This window comes from Nelumbo lutea, chromosome 1, assembly GCF_056320005.1.
Source record: "Nelumbo lutea isolate HS-2025 chromosome 1, American lotus-T2T, whole genome shotgun sequence".
Taxonomy (NCBI): Eukaryota; Viridiplantae; Streptophyta; class Magnoliopsida; order Proteales; family Nelumbonaceae; genus Nelumbo; species Nelumbo lutea.
Window position 1 is genome coordinate 37,975,646 of NC_142684.1, and position 22,475 is coordinate 37,998,120.

General features: G+C 39.9%; 1 protein-coding gene across 18 annotated transcripts in view; it reads left to right on the forward strand.

Moving 5' to 3' along the window:
• Positions 1-2,821: 2,821 nt before the first annotated feature.
• Positions 2,822-22,475, forward strand: part of DET1 (light-mediated development protein 1 / deetiolated1 (DET1)) — a 70,409-nt gene continuing 50,755 nt past the window's right edge. For 4 of the 18 annotated variants that reach the window (XM_088964066.1, XM_088964071.1, XM_088964069.1 and 1 more), the window contains exons 1-4: positions 2,822-3,236; positions 3,337-3,549; positions 19,366-19,793; positions 19,929-20,157. In XM_088964066.1, coding sequence (XP_088820192.1) covers positions 3,478-3,549; positions 19,366-19,793; positions 19,929-20,157 — 729 coding nt within the window. In that variant the 5' untranslated portion in view covers positions 2,822-3,236; positions 3,337-3,477. Of the gene's footprint in view, positions 3,237-3,336; positions 3,550-19,365; positions 19,794-19,928; positions 20,158-22,475 lie in introns of those variants that run through there. The other 14 variants (XM_088964070.1, XM_088964077.1, XM_088964079.1 and 11 more) reach the window with 10 other exon arrangements.

A 22,475-nucleotide genomic window follows, 5' to 3' on the forward strand; every position in this document is an offset into this window, starting at 1 on the left:
GAGGTTCACCACTAAGCCATGCCCACTTGCTTGCTATAAGTTTATGCATTTTTGTGTTTAAGTAAATTTTCTTGCTTTCTTAGTATATGCTTATTAATAAATGTTAGAATTAATTATTAAAATTTATGTATTAATAAATATTAAGATAAATTATATTGATTATTTTAAAACTAATGTATATCAATATACATTTTAGTTTTTTTTTTGGTTTTTTTTTCACGTTTTAGTTATTCCATCATTTGTCAATAGTTACTAAGTGTGTCTTGATATCTCGAATTTTATATAGACCATTAAATTACAATTTTTTTTATTTTTAAATAACTTATTTACAAAATCATCTAAAACTTGTAACTATCGTTATTAATATATTTTTTAGGATTTATTTGCGTTTTTTATCATATTTATGCGTATCTTGATTTTTCGTCCATATCCATACGTATCTAAAGTGTATCCCAATACATCTCTTAAAATTGTCTTTCCGATACACCTTACGTTTCCAATATTTTAAACATTGAGCATAATAAATCATGCGTTTTTATTTTTCCTCGCTCTCTTGGGCTAGTAGGCATCCTACAACTACTGAGTTAGATGCGATGTAGTGCTTAAACTCTTAACCGCTTTGTGAGGGCGACATAGTGGAAGCCTTGGCTAATGCTTGCATTAACTACTCGAATGCCTACTCGTGTTGCTTTGACCTTTTGAACTCTAGATTTCTTAGTTAGTTTGAGGAGGGGAGATGCAATTGTTGCCAATCCCGGGGTGAATCTCCAAAGGTATGACACTTTTCCTAAAAAAGGTTTTCAGTTGCGGTTCATTCTTGGGTAATGGGATCCAAAATGGCCTTGACCTTGTTGTCATCAGGATGAATGCCAAACTAATCACCTCTATAATCAAGGAATTTGCCTAACTAGATTCCAAACATGCACTTTAATGGGCTCAATCTTAGGTTGAACTCCCTGCTATAAGTGGGGTGGTAAGGCTAAGTATGGTGGTTTCTTAAAAAAGACAAAGAAAGGCCAAGTGATATTAGGTAGCAAAGGTAGACAAGGGTCTCAAAATAGACAAAATTGTGTGATAATCATAGTTTATTCCTCTTTTTACAAGGGGAGGCATCAATGCCCTAAAGAGAAGGAGCCAAAAGATGTTTGATTCCCATTAGGAAAAGGGATATTCGTTTTGATGTTAGTTGTTAGGAGGACACTACTAGGAGTTCACCAAGTGTCACATGAAATCTTCCTAGGACAAAATTTCCTTTCGTCCAAGGATTCTCATGATACACGTGCACTACTTCCCCTCACAGGTCTCCTATATTGACATGGTGTGGATGATGTCAGAACTAGTTTGACGTATTTTGCTTAGTTTGCTAGGTGTCGTGTCATGAGTGATTTTGGCTCCTTACAGTTGTGCAGTGGTCCTTTAGTCCACTACAAGTCCGTGATGGCTTCGAGCTCATCGCAAACTAGGGATGGGATGTGGGCTTATCACAGGCCCTTGGTGGCTTCTATGTCATCATAGGTGCTTCCATCGTTCTGGTTTGATGCCTTCATTGCAATTACAGATGTAGGGAACCACATGTACTTACACTTGCATCTCGTAAATACTTTCCTACGGACTTTTGTGTGACTTTCCTTCTTGGCTTTGACAACTATGTCATCTGCATAACATTCTATCTCTTTGTGCATCATGTCGTGGAAGATACATGTCATGGCTCTCTAGTAGGTAGCTCGGACATTCTTTAGCCCAAAGAGCATCATCTCGTAATAGAAATTCCCTAATGGAGTTCAAAATGTCGTTTGAGGCATGCCTATGGGGTCCATATAGGTTTGATTGTAACCGCTGTAGGCATCTAGGAAAGAGAAGAGCTCGTTTCCTATTGTACTATCTATCAAAATTTCTATATTCAGTAGAGGGAACTCATCTTTCGAGCAAGCTTCATTAAGATCTCAGAAGTCAACACAACACCTTAGTTGGCTGTTTTTCTTTTTGGCAAGTACAATATTTGCTAGCCATTTGGGATGTGCAATGGGTTTGATGAAGCCCAGTTTCAGGAGTTTCTTTGTTTCTTCTTTAATTTTCACTGCTACCTCTGGCTTAAAGTCTTGTTGGGTTGCTTGATTGGCTTGTGTTTGGGATCAATGTATAATGAGTGCTTAACTACGACTAGGTCTACCTAGCTTCGTCACCATACTTACAACAGGAAATTCAAACTTAGACCTGATTTTGATCCTATCAGACATGATTTATGTAAGATGTGTGCATGTGCAATCTCATCTTCTACATCTACATTTTTTGATCTTTCTAAAACAAATCCTTGGAATTGCATTGGCTATAGTATTTTTTTTTGCAATCACTTTGAACCGAAGATTTCATCACGTTTGAATCAAGTGTTATTGAACCCACCATTTGTTTAGTCAAATCACTATTTACATCCAAGGAGAATGCATGGAGCATGGCTCGTAGGAAAAAGGTAATCTAGAGAGAATTCATCGGGAGGTGTTGGATGATGATTCTGAGCATGGTTGCAGGAAAAGGGAATCTAGAGAGAATTCGAAGAGGCATTCAGACGATTTTCTTCATGTTGACGGTGGTAGCATCATTTCTACTCTTGCCGATACCTCTTCTCGTTGCAATAAGAGACATTTTAGTGTCGTTTGTATTGATACCGAGGTCGTTATTGGTTAGAGATCGGATACTAATCATATGAAAATTAGATGATAGGTGAAGGGCATTTTTTTCCCTTTTATATAATACTTAACGTCCATTGACGGTTTTATATCAAATTGAGAAAGTTTAAATATTGTAGGGACACATTTGAAGGCTCGGGTACTAACTTGACACTACCCAAAATTCAGCGTACTGAAGTGGAATTTTGAAATATTCTGAATGCATGGTTGGAAAGTGACTAAATCCGATTTCCCGCTACAACAATCTATAGATGAACTCTGATTTGTGGGGTTAAGCTATTTATTTCTCTTGTAAAAAACCAAGGAATGACGGAGACGAAGCGAGTTAATTCTCCAGTCTTCATGGTCGTACGCAGGGTTGGGTGAAATCCGTTTTCCACGCCTCTTGCTATTTAACTCGGAAGAGAGGTGCCTGTTAATTTCGGCGAGAATTAAAGGTGGATACAGGGGTAACGTTCCAACCTAAAATAAAAGAAACCAGAAAGGAGGAGGGTCACGGAGATTGAAAAGAACGCATTAGAGTGATAGAACGGTATCTGCTGCGGTATAGTGGTGTGCTTCGGAGTTAGCGTGCCTCTTTCCTGAGTTCCTCTTTAGCTTTGCTCTTAGAAAAAATAATTGTAGCTTTTATTTTATTTTTTGGTTGTTTCAGTTTGATGGTGTGGTACACGATCCGACAGCTACTTCTGTTTATGTCGAAGAGGCATGCGCATTTTAGCCAAGAAGGTTATTTCGTTTCCAAATCCATCCGGACACGAAGTGGAAGAGCTATTGGGGTTTCGCGCCCGTACTGATGTTCAGGAGCAGCAACATCGTTTCGAGGATTTTCGAGCGTCAGATTCGAACACCTGCTCCCGGTACCAGTGTATGTTATTTTTCTCATTTTTCCTTTTCTTCTTCTGTTTATGCTCTTTTATTTATTGGTGATGTGGTGGGGGCGTGTGAGTAAGAGGTGACGCTTTCCTGCTTGTTTTCATGTTAATCTGGCTAGTGGATTAACGAATTGGTAGTTTGTGGTTGGTGGGTTAGTAGGTTAATGCTCTGTTATGTGGAATTATGGTCTGATAGTGGATTTTCTTCCCCTCGAAGTGGTCTTTCCTCCTCTTTCCTCCTCCCTCTTCCCCTCTCTTTTTTTCTGAACTTTCATTTTTTTTTTCGCTTTTAGCTTAAGAAAGCACGTACCAGATGCTTAAATGCTAGTTGTTTCGGTTTCTTGGAGTGGAGTTATGAATTATGAAAGATACTATTTTAGGAGGCCAAGCACCCCTTTCTCTTAGTTTCTTATTATGTTTTATTAGCATAAGAAATCACGTATCAGATGGTATCAGAGTAGATGACCATTTGGTTGTGGGAGGTGACAAAGGAGCTATTGGAATGAGGTAAACTAGAAGATCAACTTTCTGGTGGAAAGCCACGAGGTGCAGCTTCAAATTCTCAAGCAATAACCTGGACTTCTTGCAACCATTCTTCAACATCTTAAGGAGTTGAAGTATGAATCATCACATTAAGAAAATGAAGATGAGATTGTTGCTTCCCACTCTTTCAGTGCTGAACCCGTCATTGTGGAAGGCTCATTGTTTGATATGATTCTCAAAGATGTGAATTAATCCCAATCATGGTGACACCTTTGAAGGATATGGAGCCACTTCTTTTTAAAATGTAGATGTTCATTTCAGAGTTTGGATCTGCTGACCTCAATATGCTGGCCACAAGACACTACAGCCGCACATTAGGAACAACTCTCATACTTGTATGTTGCCATTCATGGGAGATGCTCCCAATGTGTGGTTCTAGTGTCTTGTTTTAGCATGTGGCCAGTATATACAGATCTTAACACTGGTGGTAAAAGGAAAGAAACAGGAGGGATTTCGAAGACAAGGCTTGCAGCATGGAGAAGATGGTTGCGGCTGTGGGCAGATCAGTGGTAGAATGGGTGCTGATTCTCCATGAATTCAGGCAATTAAAAAAGGAGGACTTTGGGAGTGGGTTAGGAGAGGTCCTGGGATATCAAATATGGAATGCAGAGCCTGTTATCTACTTTGACAGGTGGCTCTTTTGTTTTGTTTGGTTTTCTTTGTTCTCGGTTGCTGTCTTATCACCCTCTTTTTGTAACTTCTTATAAAAAAACATGGGCACATTAGGAAATGGAAGAGAATCAGGGAAGAAAATAGGTGGGAAAACCTAAAAAGAGAAAAGCTAGTTCAATTTAGAAACAAATTGATAATAGAAGGGAATTGCAATTTAGATGGAAAGATTAATAATATCTGTTTTGAAATGGCAAATAACATAAATAAAGTAGCAAAGGAGGTCTTAGGAGAATTTAAAGAAAGTAGCAAAAGAGGTTCAAAATATAATCAGATCATGATTATAAAAAATATAATCAGATTTTGATTATAAAAAATATAATCAGATTATGATTATAAAAAATATAATCAGATTAAATCAAGCATGTTACAAAGAATGGAAACAAGCTAAACATGAAGAAAATTGGGAAAGATATAAAATTATAAGAAATGAAGTTAAAAAGAAAGTGAATGAAGCTAAATTAGGCTTATGATGAGCTTTACCATAAATTAGGCACTAAAGAGGGAGAAAAAAGAACGTGTAGGTCTTTCTTCAGAAAATTTTAGCATTCATCTTGCTAGTTCGGAAAAAGGATTTTGGAAACATGTTTAGTTGGTAGATTTATCAACTCTTTTCCAGATGAAGATGATGTGTTTAGGTGGGAAAAGAATGAATAACGAAACTTCAGTTTCATTGATGTGAGAAAGCTTAATGCATGGTTATTCCTGTTTATGTTCAAGATGAAGGAAGACGTTGACAAAACCTTATGCTTGAAGGAGGCAAATTGCTGAGATGCCCTGATCTGAGATTAGGAAAATGGAACCCAACGGTTGGTTTAATTAGAGGAGAGCTGAAGAAAAAGTTTTTTGGATTGATGTTTTCTGCATTCCGTTACATGCTTGGTGCGTTCAAGCTTTTCGTGTTGTTGGGGATGCTTATAGAAGGTTCGAATGATATGACTTTAGGAATAGATGGTTTTAGTTGCAATTTGCAAGAATCCTGATAAAAGTAGAATATATTCAATCGATTTTGAAGTATATCGAACTTTTATTCATTGGAGAAAAGTATGAATTAAGAATTGTAGTTGAAGGAGTGGATCAATGTTTTAAAATGTGGAGGCGTGACGCGAAGCATTCCACTACCTAGAGGCGTGAGGTGTAGTTCAGAACACAAGAGGCATAAGCCTCCCGAACACAAGGAGGCGTAGGCCTCCTTAAGAGGAGGGGGGTTAGGAGGAGGATGAAGAATAGGGGGGGAGCTCAATTTTTCTTTATTTTTAATAAAAATCTTTTATATTATTAATAAAAGAATAAAAATCCTTTTTTTATCAGTAACAATAAACTTTATTAATGATATGAAACTATGTGAAACTTAAGGTACAAAAGGGGGAGATAAAATGTCTTTAACTCCCCACCAACAGAATACAATGGAAGAAAGTCAAAAGTCAGCCCAAAAAATAGATTCCCTATTCACCCCTTGCTTGGCTAACCCATCAGCAGATGAATTAGCAGTCCTCTTCACCCATCTGTAATGCAAATAAAAATCTTTTATTTTAAAAAGAATAAAGATGCATAACACCAGTTGATTAGATGCATAACATTAAGAAGAGTAAAAATCTTCCCTTCCCTTTCCTTTTCTTTTCTTTCCTTCCCTTTCTTTTCCTTTCCTTTTTTTCTATTTCCTTTTTTTCCTGTCTTTTTATATAAGATGTGCATGAGGCGTACGCCTCTAGCATGCCTCATGAAAAGCGTACGCCTCAGAGGTGTCAGTGCCTCTGGCATAATGCCTCAGGGCATTTTGGGAGTGCCTTGCCTGGAGGTTAAAACACTGGAGTGGATCCAACTTTTTCTCTATTTGAGGGGTGTTCAAAATTTGAAAATTTTGCTATTAAACAGAGGTTTGACAGAGTTAGGAAGGTGAGTGGTTGTTAAGAGGAAGAAGAAAGAAGGCTAAGTAACAAGGATAGGGAGGTAATCTTTACAGTTGGAAGTCTTGAGGAATGCTGGAGATGATTTTTCCCCAAAGACCAATGGAGGGGAGGCAAGGAGTTTTGAGGAAAGAAGGGGTTGGTTAGGTGCTGAGAGTGGAAGGGTCACTAAAGGGTTTTTTTTTGGTTTCTATCGAGTGTGAAGATGCATGTAGGGATCACCATTCAAAATTAGTGGTGGAGCTTGGCATTAGGGGTGGCCGGTTGAATAGGTTGAAGGTTAGATATAACAGAGGTTTTAAAGTCAGGTCAAGAGAAGGATTTGTCTCTTTTCATCTCAAAAGAAGTGAGGAAGAAGAATGGGTTTGGTTGGTTGCAAAACACGACAGGTCCAAAAGGAAGAGGTTGTGTTCGAAGATTGTGACTCCTTGCATAGGTGATGCTCATGGGCAAAGTCTTGTTTCCTTTGAGTCCCTTGTTGGTCTAGGTGCACGTAAGTAGAGCAATGGTTTCTTTGAGGTGGTTGTGGAGAAGATTGATCTAAAGGCTAAGCATTTAACTGAAAACGTTGGGGAAAGGAAATAGGAAAAAGAGGATAGTTTAGGAGGAGGAAGCTATTAAAGGGGAAGGAAATGTTGAGAAGGAGTGAAGGGGATGATGGTAGAAAGCCAGAAGAGTGTTGCCATCTTTAGGAGGAAGCAAATACAGGTACTAGGTGCAACCTAGGGGATAGTGAGGATTTTGTTTGGTTTGAAGTGATTGCCGGAGAGATAGCTTTTAACCTGGGAAGGAGAAGGAAACCTGTAATCAAGGAAGGAGTTGCCGCCTGCCGATGGTGTGGGGGTCTTGAAGAAGGATCGAGGTACAAGCAAGCTCCATCTCGTTCATGTCACCAAAATTTTCTCGACATTGAAAGATGGTTTGGTTGGAGCTGGGCCTAAAATCAAGTACAAAAGAATTTATAAGAGAAGAGGAGCAAAATGTAAAGCAAAGGTTTTTGAGGGTTAGATTGGCAGTGGTCATGAATCTCAAGTTTTTGAAGGTATGGAGACATAGGCATCTGAAGTTTCAGAGAAGGTTGTTGAGTTACATACGAGGTTGGAGGAAATAGAAAAGGAAGGAGGGTGCATTGCGGGAATGAGTTTTGTTGAATCTCCTTTAGGTGCTATTATGCTAAGGAGGAGGGAGGAAAAGTGGATTTTTTGAGTTTGTCTGGTACGAATGTTAGGGTTGGTAAGTGTCTAGATTTGTTCTTTTGGGGTGGAGAGGAGTTCACAAGGAAAGCATTTGAAGTGTTTGAGAGGAACAACAAAGAAGGGATGAAGAAGTGTTATTTTGGGGAAGGAGGAGAGGCATGGAACGAGGAAGGAGATGGGTTGGATGAAGCATTTGAAGGGGAAGACTGATGTGTTTTTGAGTTAGGGAGGCTTTTGTTTTTTTGCTTTTGTCTATAAGAGTGTTTTTTGATTGGTTCTTTTTATGGTTGTGTGAGTTGGCTTTTGTTAGTTAGTTTCTTTCTTTTCTTGGGTGATTTCTCATCACTTTCCTATTGTACTCTCTTTTTTGTTTTTAATGAATTTATTTTTATTTAAAAAAAAAGCCTAGTAAAGTTGAGAGAAAGGAAAGACAAAGATTTGAACCATGTTACGTGCATTAAAGATGAAGACCAAAGATTCTTGGTAAAAGATGAGGAAATCAAACAAAGATAGAAAAACTATTTTGAAAAATTATTTAATGAACAATAGGAATAGGGTGCTAATGGAGGAGAAGCTAGAAGTACTAATAGTTTTAAAAATAATTCGTACTTTTGTAGAGTTAGACCTACTGAAGTACAAGATATACTGAATAAGATGTAGAAGGGAGAGACATTAGGGCCTGATGGGATTCCAATGTAAGTGTGGAAAGGTATGGGAGAGGTAGGTTTGTTATGGCTAACTAAGATATTTAATAAGATAGTAAAAGAAAAGAGGATGTCTAATGATTGGAGAAATAGTAGTATGGTGCCAATATTTAAGAACAGATGATATATATATATATATATTGATCAATAACACTTTCATTAAATCATCAATAGAAGATTTACAAGAGGAAGACAAACACACTTATCTTCCAAGAGCAACAAAGAACCTCAAGAAAAGGAAAAAAAGGAAAAAACACTAAAGTTATAGGTTAGCCCAAAACAGTGAATCCCTTTCTGCCCCTTATTTAGCTAAACTGTCAGCTAGGGAATTAGCCGATCTTTTAACCCAACATATCTTAACTTCCTTCTCCCGCACCAACCACTTGAATTTCCTCCTCTCATTGTTGCACTTCCATAAGCCATCGTTATCTTTAATCAGCTACCCTATCACCACCTCTGAATCCCCTTCAATTATGAGTTTCCTGATGTTCAACTCCTTGGCTTTCCAGACTCCTTCCATAACTGCAAAGATTTCAACTCTAAGGGAGTCACCCACTCCAATTGGGCTTGAGAACATGGCAGAAATGACCCCATTCTCATCCCTAAAAACACCACCAATCCCTGATTGTCCCAGATTTCCCCTACTACACCCATCAAAGTTTAATTTCAAGAATCCACCAGGTGGAGGGGTCCAAGCCACATTCATTACTGACTTGGTCTGTGTGCAATTTGCAATTTCACCCCACTTCCTCAACTTGTCATCCACAATGTAATCTGTGAATAGCTCCAAAGATTTCAGCCATTGTACAACCCTAATATGTATGATAACCCTCAGATCTGCTGCTCCTCTCTCAGCTTCTGAGAATATCCTGGAGTTTCTTTCTTCCCAAAGTGTCCAACATACTGCAGCCCTTAGTTCTCTCCACATAGTCCTTCCCCTTTTTATCCGCCACCTGAAAAAAGAAGGGGAAAAAGGGCCCTGCAAGTCTGATGGAGGATTCGAACTACATCCAAATAGGGAGAAAGCCCAATCCCAAATTGACCTCGCAAAATGGCAAGACACTAGTAGGTGAAAACCAGTCTCCCCATCCGCTTTACAAAGAACAGACCAATGAGGTGACAAGCAAGTATTGGGTCTCTTCTTTTGGAGTAGATCACCAGTGTTGATTCTTTCTAGATAGGCTTCCCAACAAAAACTATCAACCCTAGGAGGTATTGTTCTGCACCAAACCTCATCAACTGGGAAAGGGGGGAAAGTAGGACTGGTAGACTGACTTAAGACTTTGAAGAAAGAAGCACAAGAAAAGATGCCATTGGGGGTAGGTGTCTAAATTCTAGAATCTGCCCTAGTGGGGTCTAAGACAACGTTATCAAGAAGTGCAATACGACTCTTAATACTGTTGAAGTCTGAGTCCCTCAAATCCCTTCTTAGACCCAAGTTCCACCCAATCCTAAAAGTGGAAGAGGACGGGGTGGTGAAAGATGAGATTGGCTCATTTTTCAAATCAGAAAGAGCATACAAAGAAGGAAACTGATCCTTTAGAGGGGCACTCCCCACCCAGGTTTGTTCCCAAAATTTTATGGAGTTACCGGAATTCAAATCATACCTGATATTAGGGGAGAAAACTGGTAGCAAGTCATGGATGGCTTTCCACGGAGAAAACCGGTACCGAAATTCCACTCCCTTCTTATCCCTCTTAAAGTTCTTCACACTCTCATTAGCAATTAAAATCTGATTAGTAATTTGTCTTCCACTCACAAAAGCTCATTGATAGTGTGCAGTGATATTTGGCAATACCTCATTCAGCCTCAAAGACAACACTTTTGCAATGATCTTATACAAGCTATTAACCAAGCTAATTGGCCTAAAATCCTTGAGGTGGGATGCATCTTTCTTTTTTGGAATTAAGGCTATAAATGTAGAGTTTACACCCGGATTGACAATTCATCTCCTGAAAAACTCCTCAAACACCCGCAAAAGATCATCTTTCAAAATATCCCAACAATCTTGATAAAAAGCCATTGTGAACCCACCCGGCCCTAGAGCTTTTGTTCTATCCATAGAAAACACAACCTTCTTGATCTCTTCCAAATTAAAGCTTCTTTCCAACCTTCTCATGTTCTCCAACCCTACATCTGGCCAATCCAATCCTTCTACCCACACCCTTCTATTCACACGCCTTCTTAGAATAGATTTGAAGTGCTCCACACAGGCCTCGACTATCTCCTCTTGTTGTATTAACTCAACTCTATCTACTACTAATTTGGAGATAAAGTTCTTCCTTCTCCTGCCATCTGCTAGAGAGTGGAATTACTTAGTGTTTTTGTCTCCCTCTTGCAACCATTTACACCGAGATTTTTTGTTAGACAGTGTATGCCCTTAGCTCCAATCAGAATGATGTACATTATGACATTTATTGTAAATGAATAAAGTACATATTTGATTCATGTTATTATGGTGTGTTTCTGTGTAATACCTTTAAATTGGACACATATGAGACTCGTGTCAGTTTAGAATCTTCATAGCCGTTGGATAGATCTGGGAAGATTTATCCCGTCAAGGCTGACACTGATGTGCCGCCAAGTTGGTTGGGGTGACTTGTCTTAGCTATTAGGGTGAGACCTGAGGTACATGCAGTGTGGGTTTTCTTGAAACCCTGAACCGGACCAGCATTCCAGTATTGCCCTAGACTTTGGAAATTGATGGGCAAAACTGGAATGTTACACTTGACCCCTAGACTCGATTATGATACTGCACTAGGTGTCAGATTGGACTGTCTTTGATATGCCAATCAGTGAGATCCTTAGAAGGGGTCAAAACCTGGGTATGTTGGGATAGTCTGAGAATTCATCTAAGTGGGTGATCATAGTGACATGATCAACCCCTTTGTCAGACAAAGTGAATGATCAGGGATGCACTCTCTCTGATGGAAACCAAAGCTGCCGGCAATCGATTTCAATCGTTGAAATTTGTTTTGCAAAATATATTCATATAAAGATATACATATATATTATGGTTTCAAAATGTTTGCAAAATGTTTTAATTCTCGGAATCCATGTGAGTAGAGAGTGCAACACTGTTCCTTGCAGCCGAGGGAGAGGTCCTCTCTTGTCGGGCAGTGTTTGATCATTATGGGCTGAGAGGTTAAGTGTAAGACCATTGAGGGTAATACCTGATGAGATAATCCTGCATCTGCCCACTGTCCTTGGGTTTTTATTAGGTGGCTTGACCTAGGGACCACTTAGTGTAAGTATTGGGCCCATTAAGAGCCCATGGTGATGGGCTCAGGGGTTCACTGTCCCATACAGTGAATTCGGCCAGGCCTTGTAATAGAGGTTGGGCTGAACCCATGTGGCTGATGTGTAGATCAATGTTTGAGTCCCACGCCATACAAGGATACTCAACTGGGCAGCAGTTTGGAAGGTTAGTGAGCACATGGACTTAATGGGCTTAAAGCCCAAATCGAACTGGTTTAATTTGATTAATTAAAGAGGGGCGGTTCTGGGATTTAGATCAGTAGATAGGATAGAGAGTTATCCCTATCCACTCAGAGAGTCCAGATCCAAATAATGATTTGGATTAGGAAACTCCTAATTAGATTAGGAGGGTTGATGCTGATCTGTAGATAAGATAAGGGTTTATCCTTATCTCTTAAAGAGAGTCCAGATTCAAATAAGGATTTGAATTAGGAAACTCCTAATGAGATTAGGAGCTGCTCCCTTTAAGGCTATAAAAGGAGGAGGGCGAACATCCATTCACTCAATCTGATCTCAGATACAAGAGAGAAAGGAAGCAACAGTAAGACTGTGCCATCTTCTGCTCTTGTCTTCTCTTCCTGCTGCCGCCATTGCCAGTTCGTTCTCCACTAGTAGGAGCGATCAAGAAGTGTTCTTGATTTCAGTTTTTGGAGAAAAACTGATATGAAGTCGTGCTCACATACCCTCCATTGAATTCTTGCTGAAGGATTCGGTTCTTGTGAAGAACCACCTGCTGTTTCTTCTCCACCCTACACTGTGTCATCAACAGGAGCAGTCTTTGGAGATCGCCTTGGGCGTGAACACCTTAATTGGGAGTTATTATTTCTCCGTATTAGGTATCTCCCTCTCCTACCTTTTGGTTTTAGATCTGGTTCGGTTCTTGGTTCAAGATTGATCATTGAAAAATGCAGTTTTTCTAAAACAGGGAATATGATTCTCACATGGGAGAGAGAAATTTTTGAAATTTCGCCCTACCTTCCTGCAAGGTTCGGCTATCCATATGATGGATCTCTCATCCTTTCATTTTTGCCTCCAGCTAATTTCCTCCTTGTGCAGGCATTCCTCTAACTGTCTTCTCAAATCTCTCCTGAGTTCATTGTCTTCCTCTTCAAATTCTCCCCTTTCTTCTTTAGAGTCAAGGCTTTCAATTTTATCCATTAGATCTCCCTTTCTTTCTTCTATCCTCTCAAACTCCACCAAATTCCACTCCTTGATTTTTGCTTTCAAGAATTGTAGTTTCTTATGGAATCTCATCCCCTCCCATTCCACCAATGGGTTACACTCATATCACCACTCCCTCACTTTGTTAGTAAACCCTGGATGAAGTAACCACATATTTTCAAATCTAAAGGGGGTAGGACCTCCACACCTTCTTTCCTCCTTACATAACACTATGGGCCAGTGATCTGAGGTCACCCTTGGGAGAGCTCTTGAAGCCAAGGTTCCTCAATGTTCTTCCCAATCCAAAGAGAACAGGAATCTATCCAGTTTAGAGCATATGTGTTTAGATTGGAGATTTGACCATGTAAATGTCTTATGGGATAGGGGAATCTCTTTAAGATCAAAGGCATCCACAAAACCATTAAACTTCCTCATGCTTTTTGTCACCCTCTGATTAACCTTATTGGATTCCTCTGAGAATCTGATCACATTGAAATCCCCACACATGCACCAGGGCCCATCCCACAACCCTCTAACATCAGCCAATTCCTCCCACAACTCCTTTCTCTCTTTGTAGTCATTCGATCTGTATACATTTGCGAGCACCCACATATAATCATCCTCTTGCTGCTTAAACTTCATGGAAACCGAGTACTTTTTTGATCTCCTCCAAACCTTCAACCACATCCCTCTTCCACATTGTTACAATCCCTGGAAGCACCCCACGAGGGAGCAGCCACCCATCTAATCCCCCTGGTTTTCCATACGCTCATTGCCCATTTGTTATTAAACTCCATTCTCTTAGACTCTTGCAACAACACAATGTCTGGGTCATACCGCCTTATTACCACTTTTATTGTCGCTCTCTTCCTTGCACTCCCAATTCCCCTCACATTCCAACTAAGAATCTTCATTCCGCTTCTTTTTTAAACCCCTTGCCACCTACCCACTACTTTCCCCCTTTCCTTCTATTTCCTTTTACCTCGAGCTTCTTGTCTCCTTCTACATCTCTCTCTTCAGTCTCTCTAATTCACTCAATCTCCTCTTCTTTGTTCTGATCTCCTTCTTCCTTTTCTGTAAGCTATCTTTCAACACATTCAAATCTTCCAACCTATAACCCAACTTCCCTACAAATTCTGCTATCATGTCTTCTCTCACTGAGTCCTCCACACCTACCCTTCCTACAGAATCCCCTCCATCTCTGTCCACCTGCCCTTTCTTCCTCTCCTCTAGTCCCACCTCTGTTCTTTCCTCTCCATCCATCCTCCCTCTCCTGTTACCTCCCTCCTTCCCTGTTCTCTCCCCGTAATCCTCTCCATCTCTACCCTCATTCCTTTCCCTCCTCTCCACTAACCCCTCCCCTCTTCCTTCCTCCCCTTCCCTCCTCCAGATCAACTTTCCTTCCACTTCCTTAAACACTCTTACAATGATTTACCACACTTTTTCACTCCTATGCCTTCCTTCCCGCACCTTCCCACTTTCCTTCCTTCCCTTCTTCCCCCTCCTCGGAGAGCCCGCCTATTAGCTCGGTTGCATATTCATGGGCTACAGGACATGGAACAGAAACGGAATCTGGAACCAAAGACACAGGAGACACATTAATAGCACAAACCAAAAACACTTGGTTACTTGGGACTTATGGACAGGCTAGAAAAGGACTGCTCCCGGCCTCCCTCTCTTGTTCCAAAGGTTGGTAAACATCTATCTCCCTGAGTTGGTTGGAAAGTACTTTTGTCCTTTGGTCATCCTGGTGATCTTTCCACTCTACCCCTAGTTCACCCCTAGATGGTGTGTTCCTGCTTTGCTTCCGGTTCTCCCGGTTTGCCCCTTTTGATATTCCTTGCACACTCTGTAGTATTGGGAATGAGTTAAACCAATTACAATCTTCACCCTGAAATAAGCTTGCAAAATTCCACCCATCCATGTCACCTCCAGCACAACTACCTTCGTCGTTTACACTGCCCACGCTAGTACCATCAACAGAAAAGTCCTCCGATTGTTCATCTCCTTCACTGCATTGCACCCAACCTTCATCCTTCTCTTCCCTCTCTTCAGTTCTTTCCCTAGCATATCTTGGATTCGGCCTCTCTGAGGAGCGTCACAAGGGGCTAAGCTCCGCCAGACTTCGTCGGGAAACCCATTACAAATTCAACTTCTTCTCCATTTTCCGCCGCTGCGCGCATTCCCTCCCTTTCTCGCGACTTGGGATGATGATAAACCATTAACATCGTCTATCAGCGGCCCAAGAAGAGTCCCCCATACCCCGACCTATGTGACATTTTAAGTTATCACGTGGGTCCTTCAAGTGGAGCCTCCTTTCGGTGTTACACCCACCCGACCCGCCCGCGTGACCTTTAAAGTTGTCACGTGGGCCCTTCCAATGCTGTTCTGGCTCAAACTTCACCCTGCCCGACCCACCCGCCACCTTCAACGGCTCGGACCAAACCTTTCGGCTCCCCAACCCATCCTGCCTCTTCGCCACATCAGCATAAGAAGAAGAGCCCGCCATTAATTTGTTTAATTCAAACCCATTTGAATTGGTTTCCTTAATTAGGTTGCTTGTCATTTGGTTTTCCCGAACCGGCTCAGTAACCCCAAAAATAACTTTCATCTGCTCCACCTTTTCATCTCCCAACCTCTGCCCTCCACGTGTCCACCACCCAGCCAGCTCATCATCTTCTACCTTAGGAGCACCTTCCCACCACGATCGTTCAACTTCGGAAGCCACCCACACCTTGTACCAGGCTTCATCCGAGCAGATTTCAAAGAACCTCGGAAGGTTCTCATGCCTTACACCAGCTACGTAACTCCACGGCACCCAGATTTCGTTTATCAGCTTTCACCAAGATGCCTCCCAGACTTTGCATGATGTGCTCAAGAACAGAGTCTCGCCAGAGGTGAAATGGAAGTCCTACAAGCTTCAGCCGGACACACCCATCTTGGACTTCGACTTCATTGCAGATTGGGCTCCAGTTCTGAACATGTATCAGACCATCCACCGCAACTGCTTTAAAACTTGGTTCCTGATCGCCTACATCAAGCACGACTTTCGTCTCTGCAAAAGGGAACAGCATAGCTTCACTCCCAATACCTATCTCCCCTGCTCCAATCTGTACTCAGAACCCTCCTCCAATCTGTCACTCCTTTATCAGCCACTAGCACCCTTCTTTTCTTCCAGTCATCCTTCCCTGCTCCTACCAATAATCTTTGATGAATAGAAGCGCAAGCAATCACCATTTCAGTCGGAAGGCCTTGCACTTCTACACTCCCAGAGGAACCAATCGAAACTGCCCCCTCCTGAACTTTTTGACCCTGGTCTTTGGATTTTTGACCAGTTCTCTTCACCCCATCCACTCTCTTAACTTCCAAGGCTACAAGGAAAGACTGTAGCACCTTCACAAAATCCATCCACCCTTTCCGTAATCTCCCTTCCGGCACACATAGCATCTGTTTTCCATTTGTTCCAAAAAACTCCATCACAGAGATAAACCATCCCTTTCTGTTTCTTTTCAATTCTGTTACATATTTCTTACCTAGAACTGACATTGAGTTTTTCCAGCCATTCACCTTACCAGAGTTGATAGTCCCATCTATGAAACCTCTCATCCAGACAATGACCTCCTTTGATACCAACATAGTCGCCCTGTTATTCTCTCTGATTTTCATTGCATCATCGCCTTTGATCCTTTCCTATTCGAACTTGAAAGTCTTGGCTTCGATCGACACCTCAGATCTCCATCTTCCTACTACTCTGAACCTTCTCTCGTCCTCCATCGTCTTCCTTTCGATGACCTTCACCCAACACTCAACACCATTTCACCAACCCATTCGCATTCAAAAAGACAATTATGGAAGAATGAGCTACAACTCAGACATTCCTCAAAATCACAATGGTACCTCACTATTTTCTTGCAAATGGTGACACATTCATAAGTAGAAATGGACAAAAGAAACCATTAAATGGAAGTAAAGTCACCAAATGTTTCAGGTGTAAACAGATGTGATATTCAAAGCTGTAATAACTATTGAGGGATTAAACTCATGGGCCATACTATGAAACTTTGGGAGAGAATAATTGAACAAAGATTATGACTTGAAACAAGTGTATCAAAGAACCAATTTGAATTTATGCTAGGGAGATCAACAATGAAAGCTATATTTCCTTTGAGACAATTGATAGAAACGTTCAACGAGAAGAAGAAAGATCTTTATATGGTGTTCATTGATCTAGAAAAAGCTTATGGTAGAGTTCCTAAAGAGATAATATGGTTGGTCTTGGAAAAGAAAGGGGTTGAAAATAGGTATATAGATCTAATTAAGGATATGTATGAGGGTGCAACGATCAATGTTAGAACACCAGTGGGAGAGACTTTAGATTTTATGGTTGTGATGGGTTTTCAGCAAGGTTCAATACTTATCCTTTATCTATTTGCACTGATCATAGATAAATTGACTAGACATTTAAGAAGTTCCATGGTGCATGTTGCTTGCATATGACATTATTTTAATTAATGAAACTATTGAAGGATTAAATGCAAACTTAAGCTTATTGACAAATGCCCTAGAAACAAGAGGCTTTAAAAGGAAAAGTTAGGATCCTGGTGTACCCTAGGTCTTGAGGACAAGATATTTTCTAAGAGGGGTGGAATGTTACATATCTAGTGGTTAGTGGAATAATGGATTAGTGGGTTAATGGGATGTTAGATGCATTAGTGTATTTAGGGTGTAAGTTAGTTGTTTCAATTTCTTCGATTCCAGTCCAAAGTGATGAAGGATTGTGTTTTACTCCTCTTGGAAAGAATGTTTCCCAGACCTTATACTTCCTGTGTCCAACAGGATCGGAATGTGATCTAACATCATTCTTAGCAAAGCCTCTTGGCTTGTATTAGGAAAGAGTTCCTCCCATTCTACTGAAATACTAAGCCTATCCAGTCTTACTAGGGAAGGGGAGGCCTGGTTATTGGTCTAGGTGAACTTGGCTCCAGCCAGTGGCAGGTCTGCAACTCCCACCTCTGCAAAAAGTTGCAAACAGGTTCATTTCCCTGTTAAATCTCTTGCAACCCTTTTTATTGTCTGGTCTAGGGATCACGTTGAAATCATCCCCTATTACCCAAGGTCCATCCCACCTTACTTCTCACTCTGCCCAGATCTTCCCAAAATGCTACTTTTAGGCTTGAGCTAAAGGTCCATCGACCCCTGAAATTACCATAGTTGTGTTGTTAACTAGCCATAGGAGCCTCACTGGGATAGAGAAAGCCTCCACATCTTTGTCCAATAATCTGAAGTCAACACTGTTCCAAATCAAAGCAATTCCACTTGCAGTATTATTGGCTGAAATTGCAAGCCAGTCACAAGGATCGAAGCCCCTTTCCTCACCATCTTATTATTAAAATTCTGTAGCTTTGTTTCAACCAAGATAATCTATCAGCAGCAGTTTTTTGGCAACTATTTTTTATCAGTAGTATTGGGGAAACTGTTGTTGCATCCTTTCTGCTAGATGCACTGAACTAGATTTGTTACAAAATTGAAGGAAAAATGTTAACAAAGAATAGGAAAGAAAAGCAGGAAATAAGAAAGTGAAATGTTAACAGGCAGCCAAGGTATCTGTTACAGGAAAGTTGTTTTGTAGTGTTTATAGTCACATTCTCCAAGGTATCTATTACGGGACTGCAAGGCATCTAAATGCCGACCTTCCTTGATAGGAAATATGGGACTTGAAGATAGGCTTCCCTTGCATCTAAATATTGGAGTGGGAGACTCTCTGAAAGCTGAACTAATGGCCTTACTACAAGGCCTAATATTAGCAAAGCACTCTGGCTTCTGCTACTTGGAAGTAGAGGGGGATTCCAAGCTGATCATCACTTAGGCATGAGGCATCCGCCAAGTCCCTTGGATCTACAGGCATGTCTTCAGGGAAATAGAATGCCTCTAAGGAAGTTAAGCACCTCCTACATTTGGGTTAGAAGAACTGCAAATGGGATGGTTCCATGGTGGATTCATTAGCAAAACAAGGGGTTAATAGACAACAGCTGTTTTGGGCTTTAGTGTGAATCTTATGCATCTCGGGTTGTTGGAATATCTCAACCTGACATATTAAACCTCTTTTATATATTAGTACTATCTTCTTTACTGATAAAAAAAATCTATATGTCAACAAAATTTAAGAAAATGGTTTCGCCCTTTGCATTGTCCCATTTCTTTATTAAAAAAAAGGTCCCCTGCTGTAGATAAAAAGGACATGATCTCAATGTAATTATTCCAAGAGGTGTTCTGTGGTGTTTATTCTTCTTATACCATTATTACTTACAAATACAATTTCAAACACAGAAACATGATGCATACATGCTGAGTCAAAGTTGCAATGCTGACAGGTTCATTGTGCTAGGCAGTTCTATGAGAACTTAGTCCCAAGTTGCACCATATATGATATTGAGTGTCCAGATCATTCTTTCCGCAAGTTTACTGATGATGGTCAGTACCTCATAAGTTTCAGCAGGAACCATCAGGATCTAATAGTTTATAGACCAACCTGGCTTTCATTTTCATGCAAGGAAGAAGATTGTGATTTTCATGATCTGCCCTCAAAAGCGAAGAGGTTTGAGAGCTTCTTCACCCAGCTGTACTGTGTGTCACTTGCATCTAGCAATGAACTTATTTGCAAAGACTTCTTTTTGTATGTGGAGAGTAACCAATTTGGGTTGTTTGCTACTTCGACTGCACAAATTCACGATGCACCTGCTATTGGGGGTGCCATTCAAGGAGTGCCATCCATAGAAAAGATAACGTTTCACCTCGTGAGGTTTGTTTTAATAAATGCACTCAATTAGTTGAGATAACTTTGTGGACAACTTTTAAGTTATATTTTAATGATTCCTGTATGTTTTGAATGGTTCTTCCTGATGCTATTTTTCCTGATTTCCCCTGTAATCATCAGATTGGAAGATGGAGTTATACTGGATGAGAAAGTATTCTGCAATGACTTTGTTAATTTAGCTCATAATATGGGCGCTTTCTTGTATGATGATCTATTGGCTATTGTTTCTGTTCGCTATCAGACAATACACATTCTTCAAATTCGGGATTCTGGAAATCTTGTTGATGTTCGAGCTATTGGGGCATTTTGTCGAGAAGATGATGAGCTTTTTCTTAATTCTCATGCTCAGGCAAGTAAGGATTTTGCTGACAGATTTCCATTCTCTTGACCAGAAGAAAATCTAATTTCAAATGTTTCTCATTTATATAAAACCAGACTCTAATTTGTTTTACATTTCTTTTCCCTCTTCTTCTCATTTGTTCATGAACTATGTACTTTATAGCTGTGATTTCCTGGGAAAAATTCTTGACACTAAATTTATTTATTTGCTTGGATCTTGTGAAAATATATTACATGCTTTTTTAAATAATCTGAATTACCATTTTTTTTTTAAATAATCAGAAGTCGCTACTAACACTTGGCATATGGTGAAGTAGAAAGCTTTACCTGTTAATTGAGGTTTACCTCCAATCAATTGTTTCAAGAGCCGTGGAGATTCTGGTATGGATGGGGTCTTCTAAAATTACTATGGGGATATTAGCCGTTATCTCAGGACCCATATGATTTGGGGACTTAACAAGGGCTGAGTTACTAGGTGTCTTGCAGGAGCTAAGATGGGACAGATTCCTTTGTTACTGGAATATAGTGGTGGAAGGGGACTCTGGGTGGTAGTAGACTGATTAAAGATCCATAGTCAATGCTCATGGAAATATCATCATATCACAAGGGAAGTGAGATCCCTGGCTAATGAATTCAGAATTACATTAATTTGTGTTCAAATGTCAGTGGATGGAAAAGATACATTGATTTATGGACACCACTTTGACAGCCTAGATGTTTGGGTTGATTTGGTATATAATTTCAATGGAATATATTACATGAAATCTTGGTGCATCATTTGGATGGGTTAAATGAATTAATTGATTTTAGGATGCCATTTTTATAGTCTAGATCTTAGGATTCATTTGATACATCACTTTACATGGGCTAGCTTTTTTAGAATTTTTGTGCATTAATTGAATGACAGATTATTTTAAGTCTTGGTATGTTACTTGGATGGTAAATTATTGATCTTAGGGGACCATTGTGATAGCCTAGATTTATGGGTTGATTTTGGTACATTATTTGGATAGCTTAGATAAATTTTGTCGCATCACTTGGATGACTGAGATTTATTTTGGTAACAATAAAATTTAAGTGCCTATAATATAACAATGGATATGTCATTAAACAGAACGAACTGGCAAAACAGGCCCCATGTAGTTGGGATAAGGCTTGGATGATGATGACATGAAATAATGTTTTGTATGCAATATGCCAAAAACATCCCTATAGGAGGGCAGATATTGAAGAAAGGAAAGAATACATGGAGAAATAAATCAGTTTTCTAATTCCTAAACCAATTTTCATAATATTTGGGTGATAGGATATCAGTATTATTTGAGGACTTTTTTTTTATATTGTTGACAAAAAGTTATGAGTTTTTCTTTTCTAGTTGACAAAAATTGATCTGTAAGTAGTCATTTTAATCGCAATTAAAAGAAGAGTTTATTTGATGAAATATAAGTTTGGTTTAGTGAACTTTGGTTGTTGCTATGAATTTTTTCTTTCTCCCCTCTCACACTTGTTTCTAGTATTTTAAGACTCGGACCAGACATAAAACCAGAAAGCCTTCCGGGTCATGGGTCAAACGGTTTAACTGTGAGTTGAAAAAACATAAAATAGATTGTTTTAATTTATAATATAAATGTTAGTAGTTGCTAGATGGTTAACGTGTTGCTTTTGAGCATAAATGACCTGGTTCAAGTCTCGTTACTTGTGTTTTATTAAAAATATATACACATTTCCAAGGTGCTGAGTTGATTTTCTTGGTTCATGATATGCCTAATTGTAAATCTCTTTCAATTTCCATTTCCCTAACTCCAAGCTGTACTGCAAGTCTCATTCTTTGTAAAAGAGCCAATATTTCAGCCTGAACCGAATCTCCAAAGTCAATTGGTCCTAAAAACTAAGCTACCACCACTCCTTGGTGGTTTCTAAACACCCCCTATGCTTGCTCTTCCTGGATTGCATAAGTGGAGGATTCAACTTGTAGCTGATAAATTTTGACATAATGGGAATGTCAACAGGAGTTTCTATGAGAGAGCTTGGGAACTGGTGAAGTGAATAACGAGCAAAGGTGACAAAAGGAGTTTCTGTGAGAGAGCTTGGGAAGGTTGAGGATCGGTTGGAGTTCTTGAGTCGTTGCTTGGTATGTAGGTTTGTTCATATTGACCCTAATATTAGGGATGTAGAGAAGTGGGTGAGCGTTGAATGGAGACATCTAAGTTTCCCTGGTGCTATGTGTTTGGGGGATTCTATGTTCTTATTTAGTTTCAGTCTTTCAGATGGAAATAAGGTATGGAGAAAGCCCTAGCAAGAGAAAAGTTGGGGATAATAAGGGAACCT